The following is a 15,671-nucleotide window of genomic DNA, read 5'->3' as shown; positions in this document are numbered from 1 at the left end:
GTTCTCCCAGAGAGGAGACTAGATTCTCCACAGATACACCTGCCCTGGCCTGCCCCTGCCCCTGCCTCTGGCCCTGGCTCTGGCTGCCTGAGGAAGCTTGCACGACTCCCTTGGAGCCAATGCTTGAGCTCTCTCCTTGTCCACATTTGCTGCTTTGGGCCAAAGACCACTCCAAAGCTTACAGAGCAGGGAATGTTCTTAAGAAAATTAAAGCTCCAAGGAGAGAATTAAAGTGTGCCTGACTGTAAGAATGGGTAGCAATTGAGAGTTCCTTCCATAGAAGCAGCCATTAGACCGATAATATATTACCATGTCTTTTTTACTGCAGTGTCTTAAGCAGCCATTACAAAAGGGAACAGGTTCATTCCATGGGCTGGGAGGCAGGACAGAGATGGATGGTGGATGTTGAAAGCAGACGGATTCCAGAACCCTGCAGCAATAGTTTCACAATGGGAGCTGTCCAAGGTGGAGCTTGAGAGCAAGTGGCCATTATTTAAGATGGCAGTGGAGGAAAACCCAGATTTCCTGCCTGGGAGGGAGGTGGGAAGGAGATACTCTGATCCACATTCCTGAGTGAGCTGGGGTAGGCACCCCCACGCCTCCTCCAGTGCCTCATGAAGGGCATGCTGGAAGGAGGAAGGGGTGGTTCATGCACAAAGCATCTGCTTTTTAGAGCCAGTCAGCAGCTGATTCCCTCTGCTCCACCTCTTGTGAGCCCTGGTCTCTCTCTGGCCAGGCCAGGATCCTGGTCATGCTCTATGGGGCTGAGATTTGCCTGAGTGAAAGGAGAGGGCTGGAGACAAGCCCCTGGATTCCGGGCACAGGAGGGAGCGTGAAGAGGCCTCTGCGCATCCATCCTCACCCTCCTGCCAGTTCTGTTAGGAATGAGGAAAAAGGCATGAAATGTCTATCCCGGGACACAGTAAACCCGTGTGACAATCTGCCCCACAATAGCACAGATCCTCATATAGTGTGATAGTTGGCTTCCAGACTCTGGAGTGCATGGATTGGTGGCTACACAGCCTCACCCTGGTCATTTTATTAACTTTGCAATAATGAGACCTCACATTTTCAGGTCCACCTCTAGTTTTATGGCAGGATCTCACTGTACACATCAAAGGTTCAGATCCCAAATTCAGGAGTTCAAACAGGGTGAAAGTATCTGATTCCAAACTGACTTCTTTCTCCCTTGCTGTTCCACCTGGCCATGCTCTGCACCCTCCCTGTCCCCTCTCTGCAGCACCATGTGAGTGGTGAAATGTCCCAGCGTCTTCCTTCCTCTGGTTCCACTGCGGACCCCATTACTTGATATCCAGCCTGGAGCCGCACTACCTCATGCTGGCCGACCATCTGACCCTGTACAGTGCTGCACGCCACTGTCTCCTTGATGGCTGTCAAACACCTATTCACACTGCCTGTCACTCCACTTCCCCCACTTCAGTGCCTATAGCCACAGATTGGGATCAAATCCTCCCTTGGCATTCTCAGCTGGCCTCAGTACTATTCCTCACTCCTCTCCTGCACCAACCTCCTCTCTCAGGCAAAATAATCAATCTGCTGATGGATCAGTCATGTGTGGAAGGCCATTTTGTGCCTGGGACTGGGCACGGTCCCCTGGTGAAGTAGAAAAAGTACTGGGACAGTGAGTTTGCCTTCAAGGATTTACAACCTCTTAAAGAACAAAGCACATGTGAGGGGCACCTGGGTGGCTCAGTCGGTTAAGCGTCCGACCTCGGCTCAGGTCATGATCTCATGGCTCGTGGGGTTCAAGCCCCAAATTGGAATCTGTGCTGACAGCTCAGAGTCTGGAGCCTGTTTCAGATTCTGTGTCTCCCTCTCTCTCTGCCCCTCCCCCAGTAACACTCTGCCTCTCTCTCAAAAATAAATTAAAAAAAACAACAACAACAATCATTTAAAGAACAAGGCATATGTGAAAAGTTTAATAACAACACACGAGTTAAAGAAGAATACAAGATATGGGAGAAACACCGCCAGTAGACAGCCTATCATTCATGCCACGCAGTATTACCTGTACTCAATGTCAGAGATGCTGAGACTCCAGAGATCCCAGGAGGCTGCAGGGCCCCTAAATGCATTTGTGGAGATGGGAAAGGAATAAGGACACTAGCTACGACTTGTTGGGCTAGGCACTTCATGGATGTAATTCCCAATCCTTACAACATCTCTGCCAAAACCAACTATCATTTACTCCATCACAGTTTCCCCATTTTCCCCCAAGAGGAAAGCTCAACAGGTAAAGTAACTTGCTCAAGATGACACAGCCAGTAGATGACGGAGCTGAGGGAGAATCCTAGGTGTGTCCCATTCTGCCACGTAAGCCCTGCCTAGTATGCCTCACACGTCCAACACAGGGTGAGGTTCTCTCCCCAGCCAGACATCTACAGCTCTGAGGGAAATGAGAGTGTTCTAGGCCATGTTCTTGCCTCTCCCCTCTCACACGGACAGCTTTGCAAAGTGCTCTGAGCGTGGGAGGGCTTAGTAAATGTTTGGTGTTTTGCTGACGGAGCCATGTGTTGAGACTGAAGGGAGCCTGAGTGTCTGCCCACTGCCTTCCCTTTCTTCCTCTCTGGCTGCCACACCATGACCATCCAGTCTCCTCCCCTGCCCTCCAGACCTCTGCCCAGCTCCCAGCACACCCCACAGGGGCTGGAGAACGACCCTAGGCAGCAGCGATACCATTTGTCTCTAAACTCTCAGGACAGATGGGCACAGCCAGGAGGTTTCTGTGTTGCAAAGGCCACAGGAGCCCATGTGGCTGCGGCTATGCCAGCCAAGGCAGCCTTTGATTATCTCAAAAATGAGGGGGCACAGCTCAGGGGAGCTTCACGTGGTAGGCATCTGAGATGCATTTCTATTTGGCTTTGGAATAGGCTTTTTGTTTTCCCCCCTAAATGCCAGTGCCGTTATTGCCAAATTTGTGAATCCACTTGAAGCTAAGGTCTCAGAAGCAGTTGGGAAGCAAACACAACAAACAACTCCACATGGTTCCTCACCTCCACCCCACCAGAGCCAGTCCTCTCTGCCTCCTCTAAGTCAGGAAGGAAGAAAAGCAAAAACCTAGTGCTGACTCAGAAGTATCATCTCTCATCTCCCCCTCCACATCTAGGTAGTAAGTACTGTGGTTTCAAAGATAAAGACCTTTCTCTGAATTAAAGGGGCTGAGAATAAATCAGCTAAGCTAGAGCTGGCTGGGAGGCCTTAACTTTGGGGTTGACAACAGGGATAACAGCAGCCACCACCATTTGCTAAGCACACACTTCTCCCCCAGGCAGTGATAAGTGGTTTAGGCAGACTATCTCAATTAACCTTTACAAAATCCCTGCAGATATTTTATGAGAAGGAAACCAAGGTTCAGAGAGGTTAAGTGACTTGTCCAAAGGCAAATAACGAGACTGGGTCAGGATGCCACCCTAGGTGGTTCCAAAGCTCTGCCTCTTAGGCGCCACCTCCGAGGTGCGATTGGCGGGCATAAGCCTCGGGAGACCGAGAGCCCGCCCACCCGCCGTCCCGCGGCCCCCGCTTACCCCTGGCTGCGGTAGGCGGCGCACCTCTCCAGCGGGACCCGCAGCACGCCGTCGCTCAGCCCCACGAAGAGCGCTCGGGCGCTGTGCAGGATGCGGAGGCTGCGCAGGGGCTCGCGGCGCCCGGGGGGCAGGACGTGCAGCTCCTCCAGGTAGCAGCCGCGGAGGCTGCGGCTCGTCGTGGACAGTGCCTTGAGGATGGTGCCCGACTCTGCAGGGGCCAGATGCAGGTGGCCTTGAAGGACCAGCCCAGCCCCCGCCCCTCAAGCTCTTCCCCACCGGGAGCCGGGCTGGACGGGGAGGCTCACCCGTGCCGATGTAGAGCACGTGGTAGAGCGTGTCCTTGGCCTGCACAAGGTCTACTACGAGGTGTGAGAAGCGCACGCTGTCCTGGGTGACACAGGGCTCGGGCGTTACCGGCTGCACAGCTTCGCTCATCAGGAAAAGGCGCTGTGCGTCCTGCAGGCTTCGCTCTGTCAGGTTCTCGTTGGGGCCCACCTCTGGCAGGGTGCCGCACTGCAGCGGGGAGGGGGTGGGGTCACACGTGCCCAGCCAACCGGCTGCCGCAGTCCCCTATCCCTCTCCTTCCTCATCGTAACCCGGGTGGCAGGTTCTGATTCTCCAATCCCGGCTCCCCACCCCCACCATCGCTGCGGCGGGGAGGGGGCGGCTGCAACCCCTTCCAGGAGCAATACCTCTTTTTTGAGAACTAAGAGAACATGAGGCAGGGAAGATGGGGAGGAGGGATGTTCTGGGGATGGTGAAGAGGATGGGGAGATGAAATAGGAGCTGGGATTATCTAAAAATGAATCATTTGAGTGCCAAAAACAGTGTCCTGTGATTTTATGCTGTTGCTGTAGGGACTCCTCCCCCCTGCTGGGCCACAACCTGCCTTTCCTCTCGTGGGTTCCTACCAGCTCCAAGCTCTTATGCCTTCTAAACCCAAGCTGGACGGCAACTACCATTTCTTGAGCACTTCTACAGTCCAGGCACTGTGTCAGGTACATATTAACCCTTGCACTTATCTTTGAGGTTGAGAGCATTATCCCTATGTACCAGAGAAGGGTAAAGAGGCTCAAGGAGGTTGGGTGACTTGGCCAAGGTCAAGATCACCCAGAGGGAGGGCTAGATCTGGGTCAGGATAATCCCACTGCAAATGGTGAGGTCTTCCCCTGCTCCATACTGCCCCGTGGGCAGGAAGTTGGATGGATGTGAAAGTCAACCACCTGTAGGTTCCTTTGCTTCATGGCTCTTTCCTCTTCTCCACCACAGCACTAGGTATGCTTTCATTACCCAACGGCTTGGTGCTGACCACTTCTGGCACTCAGACCCTCCAGGAATGAGTACCCAGGCTGGGGAGACTATAAGCAAACTCCAGCTAAAATCCCCAAATTCTGGCCAGACAGCTTGTGAGTGCTCTCCTGGTCCCCTACATTGAGTCTCCCTGGGGGTGAGACATCACATTTAGAGATGGCTCAGAGCATGCTCCCTTGCTCTGCATCCTACCCACTCTCCCCTTCTCAGTCCACAGTCTTAGATGTTACCACCCTCTTGGGGAACTATCGCAGATGGCACAGATGGGTGCAGACCCGCAGGGGCAGGGTTGGTGTTCGTGCTGAGCAGCTGAGAGCCAGCTGGTGGCTGCTCGGCTAGGGAAAGGTGATCTGTGAGGAGAGGGAACGGGGAGGAAAAGTTGTACCTGGAAGTTGGGGATGGGGTTAGCGATGGGGAGCCAGGCAGCCCTGGGGTTCTCCTGGGAGCGAAATGGGCCATTAAAAGCCTGGGAGATGGCACTGAGGTTGAAGGCGCAGACAGCAGAAGCGGCAATGCTGTTTCTGAAAGGCAAGAGATGGTGGGATGCTGCCCTCCCTGTGGGGCTCGATGCCTGTAACCCCCCTTCCCCCCCGCCAGCTGTCATGTTACGCCATGGCCCGGCTCCGAGGCTGGCTGAGGACCTGGGTGAGCCTGGTGCTTCCCACACCATGGGGTGTCACAGGAGGAGGAGATATGGCCCTCACACTCTGGAAACTCGGGGGGGGGGAGCCCCCTGACGAGAAGCACTGGGGGGGTCATTCTGTGCTACTTCCTCATCCCTTTCCCTTCTCCAGTGGGGGGCTCAAAAAAGTGTTTTTCAAACATTCCGGCCACAGCCCACTGTAAGAGATACATTTCATATTACAACTCAGAATAGCACACACATGAGCACACACATCTGTGAAGAATCTTCATGAAACAATACTTGCCCTTACTAAATACATAATAATACATACATAATACTCTGATACTTCTATTCCATTCTATTCTGCTGTCTTCATTTTATTTCATTTTTAAAGCTGGTTATCAAACCACTGATTCATGCTGCATCCCACAATACCCTGAGTCGGATGACCTCTTAAGACCCTTTCAGTCCCAGAATTAGGTATTTCTATGAGTCTGATGTGAACAGGTCACAGAGGCTACACCACTCCCCCAAATGTTTCCAGTTCTGTTCTCTGCATTTAGTCTGTGTCCACTTCCCTCCCGCCCCCATCTGGGGTCAGCCACCCTCATCTCCTGCTGGATACTGTGTTGTCCTCTTGGCTGGCCTCCCTGTAGCCTGTTCAGTCTCCTGGAATCCATTCTCCACACAGCAGCCACAGCAAACATTTCAAAATGCACATCCAAGCTAGTCTCTGGTCAGCTTTAAGCCCTTCAATAATTTCCCCTTGCTCTTAGAATAAAGATCAAAACACTTAAGCAGTCTGTAAGGTCTTTGGGACATAATTCTTCTTGTCCCAGCCCCTCAGCCTCCTCTCCTGTTCTCCTCTTCCTCACCCTCCAGGCTCCTGTCATGCTGGTCTCCACTAAGTTCCTCAAACATTTCTTTCTTCCCACCCCCAAACTCTTTCCTAGTTAGCTCTCATTCATCCTGTAGATGTCACTTCCTACAGGAAGGCTTCCCTGATCACCACCCCTCCACACTGGTAGAGGCTCTCAGCACACTGCCTTTGCCCTTTGTAGCATTTATCACAGTTAAAACTGGGTGTTTAATAACCACTATTTCTAGAATGTAAGCTTCTTAAGGGCAGAACCAGATCTTTTTCTTAATGGCATCCCTGCTTCCCCCCCCACCCCCCACCATGACACACACCTGGCATGGAAAAGGCACACAATACATAAGCTCCTTACAATCCATACCAATGTCATCATTTCCCCCCGATGCCTCTCCAGAAGCTCCTGCCCTTTGCTCATGGCTGCCCACTTTCTGGTGCTGACTGCCAGGCTGGTCACTAAGTCCTGGCTATCAGCTCATGGCTGTATGGGCTATGCTGCATGTCTGTCCCTTGCCTTGGATAGCTTCTCTGTTCCTGTTTCCCAGCTTTCCTCCCATCCCTGTGCATCCCCTCAGACCGTCCTTCCTATAGCCAGCCTGGCCCTCATCCAAGCCCTGCTACCTGGGGCCAAGGGTAAGCAAACACCAGTCTAGGGCGCATATGTTTTAGAGGTCCTCACAAAGAAGCCCCAGCAGCATCCTGCACTACAGATGTGTTCCTTGGTCTGTGCTGCCCATTCAGCATTCTGTATAAGAAAATCACCTGACTGGGTCAGCCTTTACACAGAAGGAGGCGGTGGGGGCAGGGTCTCATGATCTCCTTATACCCAGGAAACAAAAGGGGTTCTAATTCCCAGCCTGTGTTTCCCAGTGCCATCAGGACTGCCAGAAGACTCTGCTGGTTAGGTTTAGCAGGTTCACGGAGTCCTGAGGTGGAAGGGACCAGAAAGACTTCCCTCTGAGCTTGCCGGGCTTCCATCCCCTAGGAGGGCTATTTCCCTTTCACCACCAGCAATTTCTTCCTCCACAGAGCCATAATCCAGCTCCATTTACTTGCTTCAGATCTGGTCTAGGCCTGCCCTTCACGGCAATCTAGAATAAGTGCTTACCACTCCAGAGGCAGCAAGTCACAAGCAAGTAAGGAGTGCGTTATCTGGGAGCAAGTTAACCCTTAAGACCGGATGGAGTGCTGTTACACTCAGACTACCCAGGGCGGAAGGCACGCACTCCCCATCTTACAGAAGGAGAAACAAAGGCTCAAAGAGGGATCTGCCCACTCCCACCAGGCTGCGAGGACCGGAAGGGATGGCAGAGGGCAAGGGACTCACACGTTGGTGGTGAAGACCCCGTAGATGAGGTCCTGCTCAGGCAGGTGGAAGGCACTCTGCAGCTCGTTGTAGTAGAAGGGGACCTCGCCCGGGCGGGAGCAGTTGAGCCGGGCCTTCATGAACGTGGTCCACGTGTCCTCCAGCAGGAAGCGGCCGCCCACGTCATTCTTGCATACTCGGGCCACACGAGAATACACCGTGCGTCCGCAGTCATGCTCCACCGCGTTCTCCCGCAGGAAGAAGTAGGCGAACAGCCCGATGTCGTAGGCTGCCACAAAGTTTGGCTCTGGGGGGCAGAAGAGGTGGAGTGGGTCGGGCCAGCAGGGAGGAAGGGGACAGAGTCTGGAGTACCTACTACTTCCGTTTCCCCGGATGGGCATCCTGACACCCTGGCCAGCTTGGGGACCTGGGCGCTCTAACTAACCCTGTTCCTACCTCCAGTGCAAAGTCCAGGTATAATGATAGTTAACACGTGCTTCCAAGCACTCACTGCATACCAGACAATATTATAAGTACTTTATAGGATCCTCTTAGCAACCTATGAGCTAAGTGCTATGATTATCCCCCTGTTATGGATGAGAACATTGTGGCAGAGGGAGGTCAAGTACTTGCTCAAGGCCACACAGCCAGTCAGGGGAGAAGCTGGAATTCAACGCCAGGGGGTTGAAACTCATACCACCCTCTCCCAATCTCTTCTTTCCCATAACTCTTTCTCCTAATTGATTCCTAACTCCTCCTCTGCCCTCACAGCCTCCCCTTCATCTGTTCTGGGTACTCAGGACATCTATGGTTTCATCCGGAGTCCATCTCTGATGTGCTATGGTCCTTGGGCAAATATCTCCCTGCCTCTGGGCTTTTTGATGAAGCAAGTGTGAGCCCTTTCAGAGGCTTGGAAGGAAGGAGGATTGATAGGGATCAGGTGGGCTGGCTGGCAGGAGAACCCCCACCCCCGGGGCTGTGCCCCCTTACCATTGAGCCACTTGGAGTTATACTGGGCGGTGCGAAGAGGTGGCCCGCTGCCCAGGCTTCGGTAGATGGCGGGGTCCCGACCTGAGAAGTCAATGACGGTAGCCGCGTAGAGCTCCCCCTGAGAGGAGATGACAGCTGTGGAGTTGTGGCGCGGGTCGTAGGGGCAGCGGGCCACACCATTGATCTTCTCTATGGTCCGGCTGAGGTTCCCCACCTAGGGACGATGGGCAGATAGGGGCACTTTTCCCTGACACCCAGGGGCTCCCTGTTCTCCCCTGCCACCCCAGAGTTTGCTTCCCCCTGGGTTCCTGGTCTCTCGGGGCCTTTCTCTGTCTCCAACCTCTTCCTCACTCCCTCCCCCACGCATAGCTCCCCTGAGGGAGCAGCCATCATGGAGGGGGGAGACTGAGTCACAGGAGCTCCATCTGCCTCTGTTCCCTGCATCCCAGTCAGAACCCTCCAAGGTGAGGCTGACTGATAAAATATAGCAGGCCCAGTTGAATTTTTGATGACTAATGAATAATTGTTTAGTATAAGTGTATCCCAAATCTCCCATGGGACATACTTACACTAAATATAATTTGATGTTTATCTGAAATTAAATTTAATTGGACATTCTTTTGTGTGTGTGTGTGTGTGTGTGTGTGTGTGCCTAAATTTGGCCACCCACCCCAAGGCTGTGTAGTGCCTGGGAAAGACAACCTCTTGTGACCCCTTCAGTTTGTCTTGCCGTGAGGGGGCCCCACCTGTCTGCTGGAGCACACTGGGGAAAAGGCATTGGTCCCACACATGAACACTTTCCGGCCAGTGACAATCAGGACTCGCACGTAGTTCTGACATTCCTCCTGAAGCAAGAAGGGGAAGTAATAAAGGAACAAGAACACCAGGTGTGGGGCTGGGTGTCTTTCCCTCATACCACTGCCCCACAGACATTTGAAAGCACTCCCCTCTGCCCCAGATGTGCCCTGCTCTGAAGTTCAGGTTGCATCTGTGGACATCCCCTGCCTTCACATCTCCCTCCCAGGCCAGGTGGCTGCATTGCTGCCCAATCGGATCAGGGTGGGCTTCTCACACAGGCAGCCTCGTGACCACATGGTGACCCTCCATCCCCACAACCACACACCTGAGAGCTCTAAGCCAGATGCCTGCACCCACCAGGGCCACATACCTCAGTCTTCCCTTTGCTTTGGCAGGAGCGACGCGTGTCCTCATTGGAGGCCCACTCTGTGGCCTGCGGGAGGAGCACACAGACATCATATGGCCGTGGCACTCACGGCCGGGGCAGGCAGCAGTCAGGGTCGGGAGTGGACCGGAAGCTGGGAAAGGGTCAATGACAGCCTGCAGGGTAAGGGTTCCCCTCACCACATCTGCTCGGACCCAGAGGGCTGCCAGATCTCCTTACTCAGAGACCTTTAAGAAGGATGTGCCCTCAGTCCCTCCCCACCTGCCTGGGTCAGGGAGGCCTAGAGTAACAACTTCCTCATGCTGAATTACCCCCATGCAGCTCTGTCCCAGGACTCTCTGTCCTTCCTTCCCCAGGTCAGCCAGGGAGCTGAAGTGGCCAAGGACGACCTTCAGAACCACCCCAGACCCAGAGCCCGAGATGGAAAATGTGCTCCCTATGTGTCAGATGTCTCTCAAATGAGTGGGAAGAAAGGCTAGATTTTGCAAACCTTAAGGATAGATCTATTTAATTTTCCCACTATTATCCTGTAAAGTGTTTTCTTTTTTTTTTCCTTAACAGATGAAGAAACTCAGATTCTGTGTGACTTACTGCTGCCATGTGCTAGAGCAGGAATTGGAACCCTCATTCTTGATTCAAAGGCTCTGTGTGTTTTTTCTCTTTATCCTGCTGTATCAGGACCTTGGGCTCCCTATTTATTTTTTTCTTTTTAAAAAAATTTATTGATTTGTTTTGAGAGAGAGAGAGCAAGCACATGCAAGTGGGGGAGGGGAAAAGAAAGAGGGAGAGAGAGAATCCCAAGAAGACTCTGCACTGTCAGCGCAGAGCCCAATGCGGGGCTTGAACTCACAAAGCATGAGATCATGACCTGGGCTGAAGTTGGACGCTTAACCAACCGAGCCACCCAGGCGACCCTGGGATCCCTATTTCTTAATTGCTACCTCTCTTCCAGATTCTGTGCTGTCTGCTTCCCTTCTTGTTTCCCTTGTAGTATCACTCATGCTCTATTATGGGATGCACCATGGGGTGCTAGGGGACAGAGTTTTCACTCAGGGCCTCATGTTTCCAAGTGTCCATGGCATTAGGAGAGGGCTATTCCCCACCTGAGAACCCCTCTGCCCCTTCACCTATTCTGTCTCCACTCTGAGACATCCCTCCCAGCCTCTGAAGAGCATCTGGAGGGAAGATTGCTACCCTCCAGGTCCAGGCAATGTCAACAGCCCTAGTGTGTGGCTCATTATATATTTCTGGGTCACATGTATAAACATGAACTGCCTACCTGTCCTAGGAGAGGGAGCCTTGAGCAAGCAGGTCTTCCATCCAAACAGGGGTGGAAAAAACCCCATCTGCTTTTCATTTCTCACAGAGCTTCTTCTAGCCGTGAAGTCCCTGCCTGCAGAGCTCCAGGGTTGGGGTGTGGAGGGGGGTTGCCTGAAGAGGGAGCAGCAGGCTGCAATCCACCCACAGCTCTGAGATGGCTGCTTTGTGGGGCAGAGGGAGGGCTGGCTCCAGCAGACCCTGGATTCAGGAGCCGGGGGGCAAGTTGGTCATGCCTCCATCAGACCTTTGAGCAGGCTGGGCTCACCCTGCCATGCTGGGCCTGGAGCTCAGGCAGGCCTCTGCTCCCAGACCTTGAAGGAGGGCCCATGACCCTGGCATCTGGCCACAGAGCCATGAGGTTTATCTGGACAGGAACAATGGAGCCATTGTCACCTTCCGGACCCCATCAGCTCCCTGGCTGAGCCTGATGTGAGAAGAGGGACATAAACAAGCAACTTCAGGGCCTTTGGGGCCAGAAAAGAGCAGTGACCCATAGACACTGTAGATGTCCAGGCTTAAGACTCTGGACAGTGGATAGCTGTTGGGGTGTGGGGGGGTGCTCGTGGTGGGCAAAGGGGCCTTGCTCATAAGGGGGTGAGATTTCCATTGGGTGGGTGGGTGGGGCAGTTGTACAAATGTACAAATGTACAAATGAAAAGCAGACACCCGGACAGGCTCTGTGCCAGGGACTGACACACCTCTCTTGGATCTTCACTGCAGCCACTAAAACATTTAGACTTCTGCTCATTTTACAGGTGAGGAAAATAAAGTTCAGAGAAGTTGAGCAACTTGCCCAAGGTCACAAAGCTAGTAAGCAGCAGACCCAAGATGCAAACCCAGATAGCTGACACCAGAGCTGAGCTCTCTCCGTTACATCCTGCAGCTTCTCACAGTGAATAGATTTCTCAAACCCAAAGTTAGAACATATGGCCTGTAAAGAATATGTATATTTATAATGATAACAGCACAGAACAGGCTTGTTTGAGTCATTTTTAAAATTTTTATTTTATTTAAAAAATTATTTATATCAAAGTAATGATAAAAAAAAGAGTAATGATGCACAGAGTTGAAAAAGTTAGAGGATATGAAAAAATTATTTAAAAAAAACCCCAACAACTCACTCCTCCTCCGCCCCAATCCCATTTCCTAAGGACAACTTCTTTCAATGCTTTTAGCTGCTTCTCTGTGTGTGTGTCTTTTAATCCAATTTCTTGAAAATATGTATCAAACTCAGACTTTTTCTTCTTACTTCCTGTTAATGGGGGTGAAGATTTTTCCCACTCACCCATCCCATTCTCCCCCCACGTTAAAGCACACATACATTTCCCTTCTCCTCATCCTCCCACTATAATTATGTAATATTAAACTAATTTAATATATTAATATAATTATTTAATTTTAAAATCAAATCATCAGTATTTACATTATTATGAATATATAAAAATTGTTCACTACTACCAGTCAGTACCCTGGATTTCACTGAATGTAAGACACCATTGATTGTAATATGAAACACCAAGAAAGAAAATATGCTGCCAATCAAATCCTTTATTGCTTAAATTTTTAATGTAAACTTATTCAAAATGCTCTTACTGAGACCTACAATTTTTATCACCTATCAATCTTATGAGTACAACAAAGAAGAATGTAAGCAAAATTAATTATTCCAAAACCTTCTTTGAATTCAGAGTTCACCTCTTCTGAATCACTTTTCTCTTTGGTTGCCAGTGCTCATTTGTTTTGTTTGTTTGCTTGTTTTAGAGTATCATTTTTTGAACCACCCAGGGTTTCAGTGATACCACAGTTCTTAAAGAATATTCCACTCTGGTCTCCAGAGTTTTCTTCCAAGCTATTGTTCCCATTCTGCAAGTTTGGATGCTGATACTCTCTTAATCTTACCAGAAGGTATCCACAGAAGGTTTTCCGAAAAAACCAGGACTCAAATTCCCTCCTCATATGATCCTGAAATGTTAATGTGTGCTGTTACTGGAATACCAGGAATGATGACCAAGCTATTGGTCAATGTCCAACAGCTGCTACAAATCCCTCTCGATATCATTTATTAAATGTAAACACAAATGGTTCTGATCATCTATTCAATCCCATCCTCTTTCTTCTGCCCCTAGGCTCCAGCCTCCTGCCCCGTTGTGGACTGGTTGCTCCTGGGCTTCCCTGCTTGGCTGTTATCCTGGGATTTACCTTCTCTCCTCTCCTTTTCACTGAATCCTATGTCTTCCAATTTTTTGATTTACTTGCTTATTTTGGTAAAACACATCTCCACTATCTTCCTAAGAAAAGGAACATGATAGATCAATTTTTAAAAATTCATTGGGGCACATGGGTAGCTCAGTGGGTTAAACATCAAACTCTTGATATTGGCTCAGGTCATGATCTCATGGTTCATGAGATTGAGCCCCACGATAGGCTCTGCACTGTCAGTGCAGAGTCTGCTTGGGATTCCCTCTCTCCTCTCTCTCTCTGCCCCTCCCCCACATGCATGGGAGTGTGCACGCTCTCTCTCTCAAAATAAACATTAAAAATTTTTTTTAAAAAGATAAAAATTTTTGCATGTCTGATTCATTTTATCTCCATACTTGATTGATAGCTTTGATACAGAATTCTAGGTTAAAAATAATTTTCACTCAGAATTTTAAAGGCATTCATTCCCCCACTGTTTTCTAGATTCCAGTGTTGCGATTGAGAAGTCTGATGTAATTCTTATTCCCCAACTTTTCTAGTTTTTTCTTTTTCTTTAGGCTCTAGAAACTTTTTGGATCTTCTCTTTCATTACAATATCCTGAATTTTCCAACTGAGGTGTCTTAGTGCATGACCTTTTTGGGAACTCACTCTGCCCTTTCAGCGTGAAGCCTCATCCTCCATGCTGGCAGATTTTCTTATGTTATTTCATCCTTAATTTCTTCCTCAACTTTTCCTCTGTTCTCTTTTTTGTAACTCTTATGAATCCAACCAAGTGATGGCCGTTGTGCATTGATCCTCTAATATTCTGTTATTTCTCTCCTGTTCGTGATTTCTATTTTTTTCTTGTTCTAATTTCAGGGAGATTTTTATTCAACTTCATCTTATATTCTTCAATTCGATTTTTATTTCCCCAATCACATTTTTAGTATATTAAAAAATATATTTTTATATATCAGAAGATTCAATGAGTTTTTTCTAATTACTTTTTAAGATGTTTTCTTATATTTCTCTAATTGTCCCTGCACCTTTCTTCATTTCTTCTGCTTGTTTGTTTTGATCTTTCTCTTTCACTTTATAGGCTTTTTTTTCGAATGTCTAGTGATTTGGGGCTATTTGTTTGTATTTAAAATAAATCAACTAACCATTTCCCACTGAAAGGAACCGGCATCTTAGAGTAATGGCTGACTCCGGGTCTGAGGTTAGGAAATGTACAAGGTGAGCCTGGAGCATCTCTTCACACCAAATAGCAAGAATGCAACCAAAGGCAAAAGAGCCATCATGTCAAAGGACCCAGGAACCAACCTGAAGAGGCTTTGTCCTGGAAGAGATGGCATAGCCATGAAAGATAAGTGCAATGGACTGAGACACATCAATAGTGTTTAAAGCCATTCTGAGTTTGTAATAATAATAATAATAATAAAAGAATAAGATTAATTGATCATCACAGACACTAGGAAAACAGCTCATTCTTTGAAAGGTGGTAGATAAAGGAAGAGTATCAAACATTTACCCTGCTTTTCCTATACGACTCTATCATTGGGTAACCAAAAAGGAGATGAGAAGTTTTTCTTTGTAGAAGTCCAACTAATACAATGTAACCCCCACAACATTAATGGATCTGGGAAACAATCATCAATGGCTGCTAACATTTAAAAAAAACACAGAGAAAATCATATACAACATACCTCCTAAAAAAAAGTACACAAAACACTTATGAAGTAACCTTGCTGGAATCTAAACTGAATAAAGTCTTTAGATCTAGCATCAATTTACAGATGATACAGAGAATAGTGGAACATGTTAAGATGTACCACTTGGATTGCAATCAGAAAAATCTGGACTGTGGAAAACGCTATTGGACAAATGACCAGGTTTCTTCAGTAAATAAATTGCATAAAGAGAAAGAAGAGAAACATTGTGCTAGCACCATACCCCATTAGTGTCCTTCAGCTTTCTTGGAGTCTCCAAATTTGGAGACTCACCAGTTGGCTCTTTAGAGTAAGGGTCTTAGTCTCTCTTTGCTGGGGAAGGGGTGAAATGGATGAAGGGATTGATGTGTAGGATGGGATAGAATCCCTGGATTACAATCTCTCAATTTGGACAATTTCAACTGCCCCCCCCCCCCCACCTTATACCTCATCTTCACATTCCACAATACCCAACATCCCAACTTCTAAGCCCTTCTGGGGGCTGGGATCAGTTTGCTTCTCTGCCATATTTTCCTCTGTAAACTGTTCTGTTCTGTTCTGCCTAGTCAATTATGACTATCCATCCACTTTCCATCTCCCTAAAATATGTTTAATTTCTTCTCCATTGA

The 15,671-nt window shown here is 49.2% G+C and overlaps 1 protein-coding gene across 1 annotated transcript in view; it reads right to left on the bottom strand.

The window, feature by feature from the left end:
* The window catches only part of SEMA5B (semaphorin 5B), a 120,569-nt gene that overhangs the window by 11,815 nt on the left and 93,083 nt on the right, over nt 1–15,671 (bottom strand). Inside the window, exons 5-11 of the mRNA XM_047876281.1 lie at nt 9,820–9,882; nt 9,398–9,496; nt 8,652–8,865; nt 7,683–7,968; nt 5,242–5,377; nt 3,851–4,058; nt 3,546–3,753 (exon numbers count right to left, since the gene is read on the bottom strand). Of these exons, the coding sequence (XP_047732237.1) occupies nt 3,546–3,753; nt 3,851–4,058; nt 5,242–5,377; nt 7,683–7,968; nt 8,652–8,865; nt 9,398–9,496; nt 9,820–9,882 (1,214 nt within the window). The remainder of the gene's footprint in view (nt 1–3,545; nt 3,754–3,850; nt 4,059–5,241; nt 5,378–7,682; nt 7,969–8,651; nt 8,866–9,397; nt 9,497–9,819; nt 9,883–15,671) is intronic.

This window comes from Prionailurus viverrinus, chromosome C2, assembly GCF_022837055.1.
Source record: "Prionailurus viverrinus isolate Anna chromosome C2, UM_Priviv_1.0, whole genome shotgun sequence".
Lineage (NCBI taxonomy): Eukaryota > Metazoa > Chordata > Mammalia > Carnivora > Felidae > Prionailurus > Prionailurus viverrinus.
The sequence above is the reverse complement of the archived record's forward strand: the minus strand, read 5'-3'. Positions and strand labels throughout refer to the sequence as shown.